The sequence below is a fragment of the Myiozetetes cayanensis genome, unplaced genomic scaffold (assembly GCF_022539395.1).
Source record: "Myiozetetes cayanensis isolate MyiCay16 unplaced genomic scaffold, myiCay2020 scf1, whole genome shotgun sequence".
Lineage (NCBI taxonomy): Eukaryota > Metazoa > Chordata > Aves > Passeriformes > Tyrannidae > Myiozetetes > Myiozetetes cayanensis.
Window position 1 is genome coordinate 51,790,237 of NW_026086604.1, and position 20,152 is coordinate 51,810,388.

Here is a 20,152-nt window from a genome sequence, read left to right on the forward strand (position 1 = left end):
TAATCACACCCATTTGGCCCTGATAGCAAATACTGGGCTTTTAATTTTTTGGCCATACACATCAGAAGAATAAAGGCAATATGTTGTTGCTATCACAGGTAGAAAAACTTTGGGTTTAATAAAGCAATGCTATTTTCTTGTCTAAGGAAGAACTTTGTACTGACAGTCTTGAGTGAAGACATTTGTGCAGAAGGAAACAACTACTGACCATTAGGTTTTTAGGGAATGCTTTATCTTTACATTTTCTTGCAGTTACTAATTCAGCAAAAACAATGCTTTCAAAGTGTTGGAAAACTGTGTCTTTCTACCAGCTTTGTCAGCAATCTATACAGTACAGAAAGGACAAAATGGTAAAGTGGAGGTATCAGCATGCTCTTCAGGAGACTTGAGAGTGTTGGGACTTACGACCTGTGCCTGGGAACCCAGCAGGATCAAGGTCATGATCGTGATGATCCTCAGAGGAGCCGCTCTAACAAGCAGCCTCTCACAGACCTCATTAGAGCAGGAGCAGGTGTGGTCAGTTTGTCCCAGCTAACAGCCTTACCACAAGTTTTTAATCTATTTATAGCTACACTGGTGTTCCCCTCCCACCTACCCACCAGTACTCAAGTTCCCAATAAATCAAACCTTTTGTGATGCCTCTTGAGACAGTACATCATACTTTTCTTTAAAGGGGGTGTTCTTCTCCTCTGGAGGAGCAGAATCTTCTCCACTGCATTCAGCATCACTTTTCCGATAGAGAGGGTAATGCTGGGAATAATTAAAAGAAAGGACCAGTTGTTAATGATCCAGCCTTTCTGGAAGAGTAACAAATACACAAAAACCCCATGTCAACATGTTGCCTCCCCCGCCCCTCCCCCACCTCTAACACACCTGTAAAAGGATGGGTTCTGAAGCTGGGAGCTTTTCCACACCACTGCATCTTTTGTTGGAATGATCTGGTTCCTGTGAATAAAATTAGTCCATAGAAGGGGTGAAGGCAATCAAACAGTAGCTAGGTTTCAAAGGGTTGGAGGGGGGTGGTTGTTGGCCTTTTTTTTTTTTTTTTTAAGGGAAAGCAGTTTCAGCTGAGAGTGTGGTGTTTAGGTACTATCCACTGTATGAGCTTCCGAGAGTCTCCGCTGTGGAGTGATGTAATTCCCCGTTCTGTACATGCTGTAAATACGGCTGCCCTCTTTCTGAACACAGAAAGCAACAGCAGGATCTCACTGCACAAAGGCAAAAACCTTTGGGGGCAGCCCGGGAGAGACAGTCTGCCAGTTTTTCCACTGGGACCTGGTTTCCTGATTGACTGCCAGCCCCCTCGGTCATGCTGCCCACTATGCATCCAGTAGGCCTATGAGAAGGGGAGGAGGGATGAAGTACAAGAAGCAATTGGATTGGATGAAAAAATAATACAATTAAAACATTACTAGGCTATCAAGGCAGGACTGCAATAGAATCAGGAAACTAAAATAATAGGCTAGCTTGAAGGCTATAAAACAGAATAATATGCATAAATAGAAATGCATGACTATATATTTTAAAGGGAGGGTTACAGAACTTCTGCCTTTTTTTGGAACAGAGGAAATGACACCCTCTGTTGGCAACACTGACAAGGGAATTAACACGTTAGTGCAAAGCAACACAGTTAAGTAAAAATGGTAAGAGAGAAATGAGGAAAAAGATTTGCTAACAAGTTGCAATATGAATTGAAAGCAGATTTTTTTCAGAAGAGTCTTGGTTAGCCTGACTATTGCTACAGTATCAGTATTGCCACTGTGGTAGCTGTGTAGCAGCACTGTCCCGTTGCTGGCTGTAATCAGATCTTTAATATAAACTCTTACCTGCAGGGAGCAATTCAGTTTGTGAGAAAGCGCCACAAGCTTTGCCTCTGAGGTACTGCAGACGGCACAGCCATCACCCTCCATGGCTACACTGTTCACCAGGACAAAGCTGGAAAAGACCAGGGGGTGGGTGAAGAGAAGTGGGGAGGGCAGGAAAGCATTTGTTGCTCATGCACACACACTGGATAAACTTTATTTTATAAAATGCAAGTGTTCGAAAGTTGGACACAGCTCAACAAAACAGCAGAACGTAACAGCTTCCGAAATCTCATGCTATAAATCCTCCTCTGAGTATCTGCACTGTAGCCATTTCTCTGTCTGGTAGACTGCTTTATAATCAGTTCTTAATTAGGTGGCACAGTATACCTTATGCTTCATGTTTACATGTCAAGATATATTTTAACAGATATTCAAGTGGTATTCTAGTGGAATGTTAGAAGTTCGTCACTAAGCTGAATTCTAACAGAAAGGAGAACTCTCTTCTCTTCTCCACACACACTTTAGACCTCAGAGACAGAATTTTAGACATTCAGTTTCTTCAGAACAACTGAAAAGCAAAACAACACTGCATTTGGCTGGCTACCCTGAACAAAGGTAGTTTCCTACTTTTCAGTGTCTCACACAGAAAACAGGATTGTGTTTGTAATAGGAGGTTTCCCTGTAGATTTCAAATCACCTTTGAACTTCTGCCACAAGATTCATACCCATTTAATCACACACTCAGGATCTGAGATACATTCCAGTTCAATTCAGTATCTTTTACAGACCCAAATGAGCTGAATGCCTTCACTTACGAGATACTAGGCAATACAAAAAAAAATTTATTCTCTTTTAGCAAATTAAGCTGCTTGTAAACTATTTTACAACAAATCTGTGGTGTATCTCAGAACTTTTCATTAACAGTGCAGCTTATTTCAGTTAATGAACATGATACCAGACATAAAGACTGCAACTACATGCACTGCTGTGTTTTATCAAAGGGGACATGGAGATGTTCCTTAATAATTATTTTTACAACAGCTGAAATACATATCCAGAGGACCCACATCTGCAGAGCATGCATGAAGCTCATAGATCCTCCTAAAATAGACAGAGCCATTTCTAGACCTGTTCAGAATATTTTTAACATTTGAACAATTAAGGGAACTGGTGTAAACCTGTAGGTTTTGAATCTCACATTTACACGAGTGGTTACAACCCCGTGGCACACGAGCTGAACGCAGAGTGGCAAGGGGCCTCCCCTTCATATATCTGAGCTTTAAAGGCATACACCTTTCCACAAAACCACTACTGGTTTCCCTCACTGAATTCCTGCATGGTATCTAAAGGTAACAGGGCACACAGCAGACAACTGCAGCCACGGACACACATCTGTGAGAACGAACTCTGTAACAAGCTCTACTCCAAGCCAAAACCAGCTTGTGCATTATTACCCCACCCTGTGGAAAACCGTGGAAAAGCAACTGCTATGTTCCCAAATTCCTCAAACGAGTTAAGTTCTGCAGACTAAAGAAGTTATTAAAATTAATGAAACTCTTAATTTGTAAACACAGAGGAGGTTGGTTTGTGTTTCTTTATGAATCCTTTTGTCGTGTTTACAGCCATGGCTCATTACCAGCTGCAAGGAAGTATAAAGGCAAACCAGAGAAATGGATTCTGGCTCCACAGTACTTTTCCATTTAAAAGGAAATGGTTACAATTTACCCAGCTCAAAGTACAGCTTCCACTCCATATCAAACTACAGGTTTGTACAAAGTGTTTCGGGTTTAACATAGCGTAAGGTAGATGATTAAAAAGGCTCTAAGTTAAGCATTCCCATACTATTTCATTAGAAATTCCACTTCCGGTTTTTCATCACTGATCTGATAGCTCAGTAATCACTGCTCTAAACATTGAAAAAAAAATTTAAATATACTCACTTTACTCCTTTCCGTGTTATTAGCTTTCCTGAAGTCAAGTTGAAAACCTTTTCAAATCGATTTACCTTGTAAGTAGTCATTCTGTGTCACAGAGCAAAAATACAGCTGAGGTAAGAAACTGCCATTGGAACTCGTCCGACACAGTTGCTTTACAGGTTGTTGGCCATTCATTCATCTTGCTGCTCCATTATCCAGCTCACACATTCATTCAGCAAACTCACAGCGATGCTCTGACACCCCTCGTGTCCTCAGTCCCAGTCCCATCAGTGCATGCACAGCAGAACGAGGGCACTTACACTTTTCTGTGCTGAGATAACAGGAACGGAAACAACTCCCACTAAACACTTTTCTGACAAGGAGGCCCAGCACAAGGATTCCACTGCCAAAGCAGAAAGACCAGCTCTGAACAACTTCTCGTATGGTCAGAGAACCATAAAAGTAGCCTGAAGCCTGTTTTGTGCACAGGTGGGTGTCTTTTAAGGTCTTACCCTAAATTACAATCCTTTCTAATTTGATAATGATCAAAAACTTTCCGTATAACCACAAAACAGGTCACTCAGACACAAAACCAGCTACTGTATGCATGCTGACATTCATTCTTGGCACTTGGGTACTCCTTTCACTGACAAGACTTACTCGTAATGAAATCCAATGTCATGATTCCCAACGATGACCACTAGCTCAGTAGAAACTGGATACTTGAACATTTTCCGAAATCTCCTGACATCATCTGCCCATGCCTGCATGAAAACAAACAGTTTCAAAGGGGACCACTAGTACTGCAGTGGGTTTGCACAGCAAGGTTTTGTTACTGGGAGGCTGCAGCGGTGGCTTTTCTGGGAAGCTGTCAGAAGCTTCCCCTGTGTCCGACAGAGCCAATGCCAGCCGGCTCCAGGATGGAGCTGCCGGTGGCCAAGGCTGAGCCCATCAGTGACAGTGGCAACACCTCTGGGATAACAGTCAGGAAGGTGGAAAATAAACTGTGCAATGGCAGCCAGAGAGAGGAGTGAGAATATGTGAACAACAGCCCTGCTGGCACCAAGGGCACTGAAGAAGGAGGGGGAGGAGGTGCTCCAGGCACTGGAGCAGAGATTCCCCCATGGTGCAGACCACAGTGAGGCAGCCTGGCCTCCTGCAGCCCATGAAGGTCCAAAGAGGAGCAGAGATCCACCTGCAGCCCTTGGAGGACCCCAGGCTGGAGCAGGTGGATGCCTGAAGGAGGCTGTAACCCCATGGGAAGCCCATGCCAGAGCAGGGTCCTGGCAAAACCTGTGGTGAGAGGACCTCACACAGGACCAGGTTTGCTGGCAGGACTTGGGACCCTGCAGGGGACCCAGGCTGGAGTAGTCTGCTCCTGAAGAACTGCAGCCTGTGAAAGGGGCTCACATTGGAGAAGCTGTTGGACTGTCTCCCAAGGGAGAGACACCACACTGAATGGGGAAGAGGGTGAGGAGTACTCCTGAGGAGGAAGGAGCAGCAGAGACAACGTGTGATGAACTGACTGCAACGCCCATTCCCCGTCCTCCTGTGCTGCTGGGTGGATGAGAAAGAGAATCAGGAATGTCACTGAGCCCAGGAAGAAGGAAGGGATGGAGGGAAGGGGGTTTAAGATTTGGTTTTATTTTCTCAGTACCCTACTCTGACTTGATTAAATTATTTTTCCCGAGGTCTCTTTTGCCCATGAGGGTAGTTGTTGAGTGATCTCTCCCTGTCCTTACCTTGACCCAATGAGATCTTTCTTGTATTTTCTCTCCCCTGTTCAGGTGAGGAGGGGAGTGATAGAGCAGCTTTGGTGGGCACCTGGCATCCAGCCAGGGTCAGCCCATCACAACTACTTAATACAGAAGCACACACTGAGATGTTAACATTTTGTCAGTTTTGTATGAGGGGCAAAGTTGTCAAGATACTACCAAAAATGAACTCACATATCTAAAAGACTAGAAACTTCTACCAGCAACAGGACAACTGTAGCAATATTAAACAAAGCCTTGCATACCTAGTCTGCTTTCTTCTGTCATCCATTTCCTTCAAGAAATCCTCATTTTTTGAAATAAGAGAGCTGATGGTGTCATACCTGAGGTGAGCTCCATTTTCCTTCATCAAAGACATCTCCCAGAATAAAAACAATATCTGGTTGCAGTAACCATAAGGCAGTCTGGAAAGATCTCTCCATTTGCCATTCCCTGAAAGGAGAACAAAGAGTCAGTCATCACTGCCTAACCTCTGGACCCCCAGCTCTGAATACACAGACACAGCCTGGCCACGGGAAAGGAAAAATGACTTCCACACACTGAATTAGGAAAATATAATATGAAATTCAAACTAAATACTTAGAAATCAGGTTTAAGTACAGCAGGTGCATCTTACCTGGTGGGTAATTCTACCACAGTACAATCAGGACCAACACATGCAAGAAGCAATACCAGCTTGTTTATTTTTTCATTGCAATTCCATTAAACAGCAATTAATTACAACAGTGAATTGCTGTCTCATTATCTACTATTGAAAATACTAAAACCGGGATAGAGATTATTAAAAAATTAATAATTACCTTCTTAGCTTATCGAACCAATGTCCTTTGATTTCACCAAGTAGATGAGTATCAGCTAAAATCATGGCCTTTAGGACTGAAGCTGAAGTCTCTTTTTCACCCATTGGAGCTCCACCTTTCACTTCTGGCCATCGGCATTGAAAAATTACCACATAATAAATTAAAAATTCACAAAATATGAACACTGAGCTGACAAAGCCCACAAGTTTCAGCAGAAAATAGAGCCTCTTCTTCACAGGAAGATTCTTCACAGTGGTCGAGCTAGAGCTCAGCATTGCAGTACCAGCATAAGACTCAATGGCTCAGTTCTCCTCTCTCGGATGAAAACAGCTAGGAATTGTCATAGGATCACGTTGGGTGTTTTGTCAGTACAAAATCCCTGTGGAGAACATACAAAATAAAATATTCATTAAGTCAGCATTCCCTGGGGAAAACTACCATGCAAGGCCTACAGTGTTAGCTTCTTGTCACCCTGAAAGATTCGGGAATGTGTAATTGGCCTAAAAAGCAAAGTTGGTCTTTTCCTTCAGGTACACAGCCAGCCACGCCACTGAGCACAGGACTGCACTCTCTCCTACCAGGACCAAGGAAATCACTTTAAAGCCAATTCCTTTTAAAGGAATCTTGGTGCATGATGCTTTTTTTTAGAACTATACAGTGAAAAAACTGTGACAAGGGGTCAAAGACAGGTAAAGACAGAGCTTAGCTTGAACAGCAGCAGCAACACCACCAAAAAATTCATATAGAATCATTTAGGTTCAAAAGACCTCTAAAACTGAGTCCAGCCCTTAACCCAGCACTGCCAAGTCCCTCACTAAACCATGTCCCTGGACGCCACATCCACACATCCTTTAAATACCTCCAGGGATGGTGACTCACTGGGCAGCCTGTTCCAATACGGGACAACTCTTCCAGTGAAGAAATTTTTCCTGATGTCCAATCTAAACCTCCCCTAGTCAGACATAAGGCTGCTTCCTCTTGTCCTGTCACTTGTTAATCAGGAGAAGAGACCAACACCTACCTGGCTACAACTTCAGGCAGTTATAGAGGGCAATAAGGTCTCCCCTCAGCCTCCTTTTCTCCAGACTAAACAACTCCTGGAGGGCACCTTCTGGCACACTCTTTAAAGGTAAATTGTGGCACAGGTCACGGTAAAAGGGACTCCAGGAGAGCTATAAAGATGTTACTTCACATGCTCATGGACAAAATTCTAGAGGAAACCACAAAATCTTGTCACCCACACAAGAATGGGATTGCAGTTTTGCTTTCTACAATAGAAGAATCCTAATGCAGGACTAGTGTACAGGACGTTAGCAATTACTGGACACAGTACTCAGTGATTAGCAGCCCATGTGCATTTGAATTGACTAAATCTGATTAAAACTGTGAATATTCAGTGCCTTTGAATCTTAAGACCTGAAGTGTTAGGAACATTAGGACAAAATTACAGAGCCACACAAAACTGGATCTTTCTAAAGTTCTGGCCTCAGCTATATACAGAATACAGAATAAAGTTAAATTGCTTCACTGTCCCATGCACTAGCCCATGTGATTTATGTCTCATGGAAACTGAAAACTGACACATGACTATTACATTATTTTTCCAACCAAAACCTCTGTTTGATTATAGCCACTTATTTTCAAACACAAGCTTCCCATATCAGCACCACAAAGTACTTATTCGAGAAAAAAAACCATTAGACTGCATAATGAAATATTTCCAACATGCACCATCTAACATTAGCATGACTAATACTTAACTGCATGCAATTCAGTTCTATCTAAACTTGATTTAACTGGAGAAAGCCACTGGCCAGACATCACAATTCCACAATGCACTGGAACTACACATAAATGCTGATTAACTTTTTTAACATTCATCTCATCTGCACTGTAAATAGCAACCAAAATCAACAAGACCTCGTTTGTACATCTCACAACAAGGCAAGATTAAAGCAGAAGTATCTGGCAACCGACACAGCAACAAGGACAAAAGACAGGTAAATTCTTAACTAAACACACAAATTTATATGGCTTTATCCTGCACAAACTGCACCTACCCCAGAATTTGGAAGTAGACTTTGGTAGTCCTAGACAGTCTCCTCTTCCGACAAAAACAGCACTAATTTGAACAGAAATAGCCAGTAAGTGGTTTAACTTGCATCAAGCACGTCCAAAAGAAAAAATATCACATCTTCAAGAACAAAATGATTCCATCAAATGTGAGAGAAAAAACCCTGCAATCAGCAGAAAATAAAAATATCTTCAAGGCAAAACTGCATTTTCAAAAGTCACAAGCAGCAACTGCCACAATCAAAGCCACAAAGCCGGGTCATTCCCACATGTGCTCCCTCCTCCCATCATTTCTGCTGCTAATCGGTACTATTCTGGGAGCTGTGCCACACATGTGGAAGATGCCAGAGGTCTCCCATCAGCACCCTACACTTCCAGCGTTCCTGAGGGTGAAAGGAAAAATAGAAAGGGAAATTAAAAAAAAAAAAAAAAAAAAAAGAAATCACAGAAAGTCAGCGATGTAGAACGAGCTGAGAGGCAACTCCTGCTACTGGTTGAGAGAAATCCCTGCCCACCTCTCTCTGCCACCTGCCAGCCCATGGCTGCTCGCATTCCAGTGGAACCATTCACTCAGGAATGTGGCTGCACGGCTCCGCGCATCCCTGGGAAAGCGGTTTACTCGGAAACCAAGCACACGCAGCAGGGATCCGAACCTCACACACGGGGACCCAGGGACCGGAGAGCCACAGCCGCTCACACGTGACGGCGAGGCCAAAAGCGATGCTGCCAGGCTGCACACACGCTGCGAGATGGAGCCGTGGTTCTGCCTGTCACTGCACCCTGCGTTGCTACTCCTCCCCCTCACATGGCTCACTGGTTAAGATTAGACTAGAATCTGGCTTCCTAGAGCTTGAGGACCTTAGTTATGTGAAACGACTGGAAGGATTTCTCACTGTTTCTTGTTCTAAGTGTACGTGAGCGGCCTGATGCGAAAATGATTTTTAGAAGTGTTAAAAGCTCATCCCAAAGGTGAGATCAGTGTTTTCACCATATTAACTGCCTTTCAATTGTTTGGGCAGAGAACTTTATAATGAAAAAAATTGTGATCTTCAGTAGCTGGCAAACAACAATTTTTTATGCAGTCAATGTATACATCCTTTCAGCAGCGGAGACCCTGAACTTTTCCTCATCTGCATGTTTGAAGAACGATTCTGCACGACATTTAAAAATCAGCCTGTGGACAAGGGCAATTGCTGATTAATTTAACAACAGGACCAGAGATTAAACATGCTAGAAGTATAACTTTATACCACAAAACTGTGGGGGAAAATGCTCCAGTGATTAGCACCGATTCCTTCTCCAGCATTCATGTCTATTTTGCTTATTAACAAGTTAGAAACATTTTTGCACTTACAATTCTTCCATTATGCATGCTATTCTTCCTATTTTCTTCCATCAAGTTTACTGGCAATGCAGGCTTCTATCATGCCTCTTCTCTTTCCCTTTTCCATCTCTGTTCAGAACATTATCCAGCTTTAATTTACAAGTAAGCCAAGAATGAAACAAGGGAACACAATGCTCTACAGCCAGAGCAGCAAGCAAGGAGCTACCCTCTCTATCACTTAGTGAATATGTAACTCTGAACACATCGTATGCCTCAAGGTAAATTTCTTTATTAATTTACAACTATGTAAAACTGTCCTGACAAACCAAGTGGGATACAAGAGTCTTAATCCTACTCCTAGTCCTACCTCTCATGAGTGTGCACATATTTTTATGAAGCTGAAGAAGCTGTATTAGGTTATAAGCAAGCTTAGCTTTTCTAGCCTCGTGACAGTTTTCACTTAATTCTCCCATTGCAATGCCACAAAGCTACAGATCTACAACTTCCAGAAAAATACAATTCTATCATGTAACTATGTTAAACTTCTGTGAAATGTAGTTACAAACAAGTTCAGGTTCAAAATCTCACAAGGTTCTGCAAGCTACACTTGCCACTGAGAGTTGTCTCTGTTCATGCCAAGCTCTGAAGCAACACCATGTTTTTGCCTTGTGAGCTGTGACTTTCTGCACTCCACTCTCCTTTTCAGCTCTTCAAACACCAGAGCTCTTCAAGTACCTCTCTCTTCGATCAAATAAGAGCTTCTGAGGAATTCTTCTTTTGATGCTGCAAAACAACTTTTTGACCCATCTTTCTGAATACACTCTTTCCAATTCTGAACCCTAAATCCTTCCTTCATCCACATATTTTAACTTATTATTGTGATTATTGTGAAAAACTCCAAGGAGAGATTTGGCATTTTTCTTTTAATAAACCCCTTTGCACTGATTTAATGATAGAATTAATTTCTGTCTGCATTAGCACATCCTTAGGGTTAAAATTCAAAAAGACTGCCAAATCTACACATCTAATTTGATTTATCTTACAGAAAAGGATAAATTGGGAAATTCAGAGATTTTGTCACATTCCCATAGACACCCACAACCACTCCTACAATGAATGTATTTCGTAGGTGTGAAAGAGAAGGCTTTGAAACTTAGTCGAAGTTATACAGACCACAGTTTATTTAAAAACCATATAAACAAAAAATCAAAGGCAAAAAGACCAAAACATTTCATAGAATTTGTTAGGATCACATTCATGAATCCATAACGTTATCAAAATGAGGTACCACTTAAGCCATGGTAGGTTTAAATGTTGCAGTAAGTATAAAAAATATGGGGAAACTCTACTTGCCATTAAATTAACCAGCAGTTACAAGTGTGCTGTAAAAGGAAGCCCATACATTACACTTATTTGTTTCAAGCACTTTTCATACTCATTGTTGAGTTTCAGACATTCCTGTACAGCATGCTTTAGAACTTCTACCTCTTCAAAAAATTCCTAGAAAAACCCAGAAATATTCACCTTAAACTTTCTTTCAAAGACATTCTCAATAAGAGCCAGTCAGCATTTCAGTTCCTCAAAAGTTCAAAGACACCCTCTATATTTTTTTAACATATGGTTGAGTTATGCAAACACAGCTGTGGTGAAATACAGCCACCAACTATAACCTCAGTTAATAATGTAAAACTCTGCCCTGAACACACAATGCAAGCAGAATGCAAGTTATGTTAGAACCTGGAGTACAGACTAATAGTAGGAAAGACTAATTAAAAAAAAAAAAAAAAGGGGAAAAAATGTTGACTTATCAGGCAGCTACAAAAGGACAGTCCAGAATGACAAGGGAATAATGTCACACTCCTCTGTGCAAAAATACAACTACACCTCTCAAAGTCAGACAGTAGCAGAGAGCACACCGTTAACTTCAAGAATCCAAAAGCTGCAAGGCTATGAAAAGGGACAAATGAGCAAGGAGAGAGACAAGGAGAGTATACTAAGGAATAAGAAGTTAGCATTTGAAGAAGACAATACTAAAAAGCTTAAGATGGAAAAAAGGATACCATATTTAGACCTAGAAAGATGTAAAATCTTGTTAGGCCTTAACTGCTTTGTAAATGTCTTCATAGGAGAGGCACTCCAGCTTATTTAGTGTCAGGCTGTGTGCTTTCACTTTCTCATATTGATCCTTTTGCAATTATACTATCCCAGAATGGATGACTTAGAAGGTAGCTCTAGTTAGACAATTCAAATAGGAGACAAACCCAGATTCATAGAAATAATCTTCGTATATGGAACAGTGTTTTGTTCAGCTCCTGCAACTCAAGTCTATTGAGCAATTCTGATCCTTTGTAAGTGAAGTAAGAAATTGCTGGGAAATACGTGGACAGAAAGTGGAGTGTAATCACACAAGTGTCTTCATTTCACCAACCTTGGAAAGCCCTATCTACCAAAGTAACAATGTGTCTACCTATATCCATCTGTATTTGACATTTTCTCCTGCCTATTCTTCTTTTTTTTAATGAACAGCTACATACATCTTAAAATAATGTACAGTGACTTAAAACTACCTAAAAAAAGGGTCCCTGATAAAAAGTCATGACCTCAGATTTACATATCTCTATTCTGGAAGATGAAGCTTTTAGCCACAAGTTGTCCCTAACTCCCAAACACGGGGATCTAGAATTCCCCCTGGCTCAGTGTTCTACCAGTTTCATATCCAATGAACTATCATCATCTTTTACTGCTATCTCTGTAGTGAAAGTTATTTAGCTTGTCAGAAAGGACTACAAAGTAAGAAAACAGATTAAAAAAAACCAAAAAAAATCCAATACAAAACCCGAGGAATAAGGAAAAAACAGTTTAAACAAGTCTGTTGCTGAAAATAAAATCTTATGCAAGTACATTAAACAGAGCCCTCTATAGCTAGGTAAGATCTCTTCATCTTCTTACATTATTTCAAGAATGACCAAATTTTCACACTTTCAGCTTCTACACCTATTGATCTATCACAAAAACTTCAAAGACTCTGCCCTGCCCAAGCTTGGAGTTCTGCCAGAGGCATAACTTTGATATGTTCAAGTTCAGGAGAAAACAGCTTTCCTTTCACTGACATCACGAAGCAATAAAAGTGATCAGTCAAAAACCTATTTTTATTCTCTCTGCAAGTACCTGTTGGAAGAAATTAAGACTGTACCAGCAGTTACAATTTTAATGTCAAAACGACCTGAGGCAAATAATCTCTCATAAAGGAATTCAAATAGCCCAAACATAAAAAAAAAAAAAAATTCCACAGCTATGGATTAAAACCAGAAATAAAGCCAAAACCATAAAATTAAATTTGCATTATTCTTCTTCCCTAGCCAAGCAGCACTGTAGGACATGAATGTTTCAAGGAACCATTCACTTCCATCTCTCTCAGAACGCTCTACACTTTTTTTATGTATTTTGCTTGATAACAACATGTGTTCGGCCTAAAGATGTTTTGGTTCAGGCAGAAAAGTTAGTTTTTTCAAAAATCACCTACTGTTAAACTTGTCTTACAATAAATTACCTTGTCTAATCCAGCTAACTCCTTTTTTAGTGCTTTCTTTTCTGCAGACAACTTTCCATTTTCTTTCTTCAGCTTTTTAATCTCCTTCAACAATAGCTCTATATTCAAATAAAAAAATGTAGACTTCAACCAATACAGTCAACCTCCCACTCATATGAATCATATGACATCTAAAGAGCTACCTACCTTTTGTGATAATAGAAAATTAAAGTACCTTTTTCATAAAGTGATTTATTCCTAAGAATTGGCCGAGAACATGCCCAAGTACTATGACAGATAGCAGGATTTGCCAGTTGGACAACACGAATTTGCCAGATTCTTAGAATGGGGGATTATTTTACTTTAAAATCCACAAAACATACATCACATGCTTCGATTACCTTTTTCTGACTTACGAGAGGGTCACATTAGCCCTTGCTGACAGCACATTTCCTGAAAATTATGCCTACATTATAAAGTCTCTTCCACCTCTTTTCTACGCTTTGAAGTGGAACAGGGTTGCACCTTAACTTGTGGATTTACTTGTGAGGAAGAACATGCTGAAATCACTATTACCTAGGTTTGTCCAAGATTTTAGGGCTAAACCCTAAAATCTTTTGTATATCAGTGTCTGAAAATCAAAGAATGGTGCAGCAAACATTATTACTAAGAGATCTGCATAGATACATCTTACCAGAGTTAAGAATAAATAGCTCTAAATACAGCCACTCACTCCTACCCATGATTATATCAACCTACCAATTCCAGAAAAAGAAAACAGCAAACATTTAATCACAAACAAATGCAAGACTGAATCCTAGACTACAAGATGCCATTTTTACATAACAGGTTTTCAAAAATTTAAAAATATTTTAGATAATGTTGGTTGAAGAATGGCCTCTAGGTCAGAAATGAAATGCATTCTCTCTGATGGGCATACTGGAAGGAACATCATCGGAATTAATGGCCCCATTACCTAAATATTTACTGCAACAGGATTCCTTCTCTTCAGAAATGTCCCTGTGGGAAGTTATTCCTCCCTCTGAGGTTCGACTTCTTTCTCCAGAAACACCACTAGTTTTCCAAGAAACCTTTTTACATTCCAGTTGCTCAATTCTTTGCCTCTGCTCTTGAAGATTATGCTCTAGCTCATGAATTTTAATCTGTTGAGAAAAATTTTTTAAAATGCATAGAAAAAACACAGTTCAACTGAATACCACTGGAAACACATCCTGAATGCAAACCTGGAGTTTTCATTTGCTGACTTAAAACTACACTCATCCAAAGGGTCTGAAAGCAGAAAAAAGAAAAAGCTTCACAGCAAGTGAAGCTCTGCATACATCAAGTGTTTTAAAAAAATCTGTGAGCACATGCTCGCAAGACAATCAAGGAACCACACAAGGGTTTGGGTTGGAAGGAACCTTAAAGACCATCTTGTTCCAAACTCCCTGCCATGGGCAGAGACCCCTTCCACCAGACCAGGTAGCTCAAAGCCCCACCCAAAATGGCCTTGAACACTTCCAAGGGTGGGGCATCCACAACTTCTCTGGGCAACCTGTTACAGAAAACTATAAATGCACTATAAAACCTTCCCTCACAGCAAAGCACACCTTCATGGCAGCAATTCCCAACTTCTAAGAAAAAGTACATATAATCCAAATTATAATGAATTCACAAACAAATAAAGCACAGATGAGGAAATGAGACTGGTCAACCACAATGCTTGATCAATTGCCCAAAGAGGCAATACCCACTTGAACCACTACAACCACTACAACCATGCCTGGTCACACAACCCTACCCTCACTTCAGTTATGATGTTAGTCTCTTTGCACAGCAAGCCCACAGGTCTTGCTACCTGAAAGAAGACTATTTGCCTCCATTTGGTTTGCTACTGCTGAATTTCTGAAATAAATCAGCTCTTGACACACACAGAAAAATATCAGAGCTGGTGCAAGACAGGTCAAAAGATGTAAATACAGTTAGAAGGACGGGTAGGGTAGGTGAGTACAGAAAAAAGCAAGGAAAGAGGAGACAGCTTTCTATTACAGACATACCAGTGACAAAAGTTCATTTTCAAAGGAAACTACAGGCTACTCCCTATTATCTCAATATCATGAGAAACAAAAGTAAGTATACCAAGAAAAGCATGATCTCATTTCACAAATATAAGAAACATTTTTCAGTCTCCCTAAAAGCTTATGCTTGGCTATTTGATACCACCTTCTACAAATTCTACTTACAGTGAGATTTTTAATTGCTTCACTTTGCTCCTTGTTTTTTTTGCTTTCTCTAACGTAACGTTTCTGTAGCTCATTATACATACGAAGCAGTCTAAAACAGAAGAAATGCATAAATTGCAGTAAAACACGAAAGCCAAAAAACATGCATCCTTTATGGCAAAAGCATTAGAGACACCCCACAGAGATCACTTAGGCTGTAGCTGCACTGCAGAGACTTCTAACAGAAATACTTAAGATGGGCATGAATGAAGTGTGACTGTCAACAGGGAAAGAGAAAGCACCAGAAAATAATAGCAAAGCAAGTTAGAAGAATGGTCTGTATGGATGGCAAAGAATCCCCTTCACTCAGCCAGACTGAAGACCCTGTTGTGTCCAGCACAGACGGCCACACTCTGATTAAACCTCAGTGAAAATCACCATTTGATGCAAGACCTATACACCAGAAACAGGAGGGTGGCAATGACTGCAGTGTGTCACATACATAATTCCTCTCCCTGTTAGCACAACAGGAATAGCACAAGGACACTCCTAAAGGGTTTTAAAACATTTGTCCAGAAACTAATTTCTTGCCACCAATCTAGAACCTATAAGGAGGACACATGAGGCAGAGTGCCCAGCTCTCCGTGTTGCACAAAATACCTCATTGCTTCCAAGTATGTAGCTGTGAGGATATGAGTGAGTGAAATCTATGAGAAAACGGGTGAGTGAGCAAAATCATCGTAAAATAAATAGATTTGGGATGTTATCGTTCTCTTTGATATCATCTTGCATAGATTTCTGCTACACTAATTTCCTGCCATATTATATAGCATTCAGTCTCCACATATGGGGGCCAGAACATAACTGATGACATTTTTCCTATTTTTTTAATAATTCAGATTAGAGCTGGCATTCATACAAAGTCATGGCTGCGCACTACAAACAGGGTGAGCAACACTGTAGTACAGCATAGCTTTGTAAAACAACATACAAACACATGCTAGGAAAAAAAGGTAGGTCAGATTAACTGCATCCTAATATAGAGCAGGTCTAGCACTTTTGATTCAAAGACTAACTTGGACTTCTTCCCCATAAGCATCTAACTGGGTACTCAATTCCCAGCCAGAGCCAGTCACCCAGCCTTCCTATGTGGTTTCCAAAGAGAGTTTGGTACACTGAAAAGGTATTTAACAAAACAAAACAAAACAAAACAAAACAAAACCACACACAAAAAAACCCAAAACAAAACAAAATTTTAAAAGGGCCTTCTACAGACACCTAAAGGCATTAATAAAAATAGGGTGCGTGGCAAAAAAGCAGTAGGGACTGCCTCAATCTGTGTAAGATCCACAGCCCCTTTATGTAAGTGAACAAAAAGTAGCCTTAGAAGAGATGGAGCAGCCTGTTTATTTTACAGTCAAGTCACATAAGGATGGAACAACGTTTTATGTCGCTTGCCTAGTTGTTAAAATGTTTCAATGTATATTTTATCAAATTAAAAAATTTATCTTTTGCATCACAAAAGCAGTTACACGGGTTTAATTCTCGCATTAATTGGCAAACTGCAATAAGTAGTGGCTCAACATTAAAAATAATTAGACTGAAGAGCAGAATCACTTCTCTGGCTTATTTTGAAAACACTACCAGCCTATAAATTTTATATACACATAAAACTGAGCTATACAAAATGAGCTGAGAAAGCTTCCACAAAATAGAAGGTGGTTAAAAGAATCTGTGAAATCTTTAAAAAAATCAACATACACATAAAGGAGCTTCCTGGCTCGTTTAATTTTTCTCAGTTGAAGATTTGAGAAAGAAATCCATTTTGTTCTTTCTTTAGTGCTATTTTCAAGTTTTAGATAAAGTTTTTGTAAATCCTTTTAAAATGCAAATGATTTTCCATTGCTTCAAAGGCTGAAAGCCAACTCCTCTCCGTAAGCTAAAAATTTCACTGAGTTAACCATGAACAACATATTCTAACCTACAGAGAAGAACATTTACCACTGTGAAGAAGCAACTTCCAAGAACTCACCTGACACTGTCACCCTCTAGAACAAAATCCTTGCTGTCTCCACCCTTATGCCATAAATGGGTTTCTGTTTGAACCTGAACACTTAATTGAAAGAGAAGCAACAGCTTAACAAAAATGGATTTTACAGTTCAATTGGATCAAACAAAACAACTGAAAAAGTCCAAGTTACTTTTCAGTTTGATCTTACAGTATAGGTTTCCACACAGGATCATAAACACACCAAGAGTTAAACTTGGAGGATTTTTGCAGACCAGTACTTAAGTCCTGGCAGGGCACTTTGCAAACCACTGGCACTACAATTTTCCAGGTCCCAAGATCTCAGTTTCTAAACCTTTTAAATAGCATTTATGCAATTTAACTACCTTACTACTGTTTGGTGGAAAAGTAAATGCGTAAGTCTTTGCAGTTAGACAGAGAGCACATTGGCTAAGCAGGTGTATTACTTGTTGATAGTAAAACTGGTTTTTTTCACTACAATAATGAATTTGTTACAAGTTCCCCCAGAGAGCCTTTGTTCCTTGACATGCCTCAAGCATCTTCTACCTCCACCATCCTGGTCACAGATGGCCCCTCAAAATATGCAGACTAGATAAGGCCTAGTTCATCTGAAAACATGAAGGTAAAAGTCCTGAAATGTTGCTCTTCTTCTGATGCAAAAAGAAACACTTGACACTTCTTACTCTCTGCTTGTGCCATAGTCATGCATTAACTGCTGCAGATGCAGTTTTTCTTGGATCTGACCCAGATTCTTTTCTAGCTCCTTATTTTTTATGTGTAGTTTTTTCACCTTCTTGACTAACTGTTCATTTTCATCACCGAGCTGAAAAGGAAGAGAATTTGAAAAAAAAAAAAAAAAGAAAAATCAAGGAACATTTTTAGATCAGGTATTAAGTAGGCTGATAACATTAAAATTCTCTTCCAAAAACTCCACTACATTTATCTTAAACTATACATATAAAGGAAAACATATAAAGGAAAAGAAAAACAGCAGGAAAAACAATCAGCTTCAAATTTTATGAAAATTCGACTAAAACAAAGCTTCCTTAACATGCATATTATAAGTTTCTAATATAAGTTCGTCACTCATTACGGAATGTAGGGAACTGGCTTTGTATTTAAAATTAATCACAAAGAGACAAGACATCGGAGTTTTCAGTTACAGTGCTAAACCACAAGCATCAGCTCCACAACTGAGCTCGTGTTTATGTTATTACCAGAGCCGAAGGACTAAGCTACAGCTGTACCAGTAGAACTTCTTGTGTGCACAGCTGCTGAAACTCACCCAGCAGTATGCACTCATACAGACAATATACACAGAAATATATATTACATATAGCAATAACCAATATATAAATATATTACTTATCGCTATATTACATGTAGTAATACGTATTACTATATTACATATAAAAATATAGAGTATGTATAGCATGTATTATTGCATAGGATAAAATAGCATATAATTAAATATAATTATATAGTTAAATATAATTATATCGAATATATGAGGCAATATATACTATAATACCGTTGTATATTAATATATTATACTTAAATATATACAGTATATATTAATATAATACTAAAATATATATAGTGTAGATATATTAGTATGTGTGTAGATATAGATGTAAACTGTAACCCTATTGCCTTAACCCGGAGGGAATTAAGTAAAAGAGATGCTATGTGCCAGCAGAAGGAAGAGCAGAAGGCACCGAGACCCCGCGTTCCGCCCTAAGCCTGAGCTCTGCCCCCAGGGGCAAACCCGGCCGCTCCCGGCGCCCTGCCCGGGACGGGACGGACGGGACAGGACAGAACGGGACAGGAGGGGCCTCCGCGGAGCCGGGCCGGCACCGCCGAGGGCCACACTCACTTGGAGGCACCTGTGGACGGCGGGCAGGGCCATGGGAAGCGCCGGGAAGGCCGAGACAGCGGGCGGGACAGGCCGGGATGGCCCGCCCGGATGTGGTGAGGGCACGGCACGTCATAGCCGAGCGACCGGCAGGGCTGAGGGCACACACAGCGCCATCCCTGCTGCCCGGCAAACCGGGCACACACAGCGCCATCCCTGCTGCCCGGCAAACCGGGCACACACAGCGCCATCCCTGCTGCCCGGCAAACCGGGCACACACAGCGCCATCCCTGCTGCCCGGCAAACCGGGCACACTCACAGCGCCATCCCTGCTGCCCGGCAAACCGGGCACACACAGCGCCATCCCTGCTGCCCGGGCAGCCAGGCACACACAGCGCCATCCCTGCTGCCCGGCAAACCGGGCACACACAGCGCCATCCCTGCTGCCCGGGCAGCCGGGCACACACAGCGCCATCCCTGCTTCCTGGGCAGCCGGGCACACACAGCGCAATCCCTGCTACCCGGCAAACCGGGCACAAACAGCGCCATCCCTGCTGCCCGGGCAGCCGGGCACACACACAGCGCCATCCCTGCTGCCCGGGCAGCCGGGCACACACAGCGCCATCCCTGCTGCCCGGGAAACCGGGCACACACAGCGCCATCCCTGCTGCCCGGCAAACCGGGCACACACAGCGCCATCCCTGCTTCCCGGCAAACCGGGCACACACAGCGCCATCCCTGCTGCCCGGGCAAACCGGGCACACACAGCGCCATCCCTGCTGCCTGGGCAGCCGGGCACACAGAGCGCCATCCCTGCTGCCCGG

General features: G+C 41.3%; 2 protein-coding genes across 9 annotated transcripts in view; both read right to left on the reverse strand.

Moving 5' to 3' along the window:
* Window positions 1–20,152, reverse strand: part of MPPE1 (metallophosphoesterase 1) — a 34,642-nt gene that overhangs the window by 3,821 nt on the left and 10,669 nt on the right. For 3 of the 6 annotated variants that reach the window (XM_050326237.1, XM_050326219.1, XM_050326228.1), the window contains 8 exons: window positions 8,357–8,533; window positions 6,297–6,675; window positions 5,820–5,928; window positions 4,382–4,485; window positions 3,746–3,826; window positions 1,827–1,935; window positions 874–945; window positions 628–750 (listed from right to left, as the gene is read on the reverse strand). In XM_050326237.1, the coding sequence (XP_050182194.1) occupies window positions 628–750; window positions 874–945; window positions 1,827–1,935; window positions 3,746–3,826; window positions 4,382–4,485; window positions 5,820–5,928; window positions 6,297–6,571 (873 nt within the window). In that variant the 5' untranslated portion in view covers window positions 6,572–6,675; window positions 8,357–8,533. Of the gene's footprint in view, window positions 1–627; window positions 751–873; window positions 946–1,826; window positions 1,936–3,745; window positions 3,827–4,381; window positions 4,486–5,819; window positions 5,929–6,296; window positions 6,676–7,317; window positions 7,487–8,356; window positions 8,534–20,152 lie in introns of those variants that run through there. The other 3 variants (XM_050326254.1, XM_050326246.1, XM_050326209.1) reach the window with 2 other exon arrangements.
* LOC126645622 (A-kinase anchor protein 9-like) lies at window positions 10,851–19,425 on the reverse strand. 3 transcript variants are annotated; one of them, XM_050326266.1, is made up of 7 exons: window positions 19,350–19,425; window positions 18,157–18,296; window positions 17,477–17,557; window positions 15,466–15,556; window positions 14,199–14,385; window positions 13,244–13,341; window positions 10,851–11,193 (listed from the first exon to the last, which is right to left on the reverse strand). In XM_050326266.1, exons 1-7 carry the CDS (start codon window positions 19,380–19,382, stop codon window positions 11,065–11,067), a joined length of 759 nt encoding a protein of 252 aa, XP_050182223.1. In that variant the 5' UTR covers window positions 19,383–19,425; the 3' UTR covers window positions 10,851–11,064. The 3 variants fall into 3 exon arrangements, with proteins under 3 accessions (XP_050182223.1, XP_050182232.1, XP_050182241.1); XM_050326275.1 differs by lacking the exon at window positions 17,477–17,557; XM_050326284.1 differs by lacking the exon at window positions 13,244–13,341 and having other exon boundaries at window positions 11,102–11,193.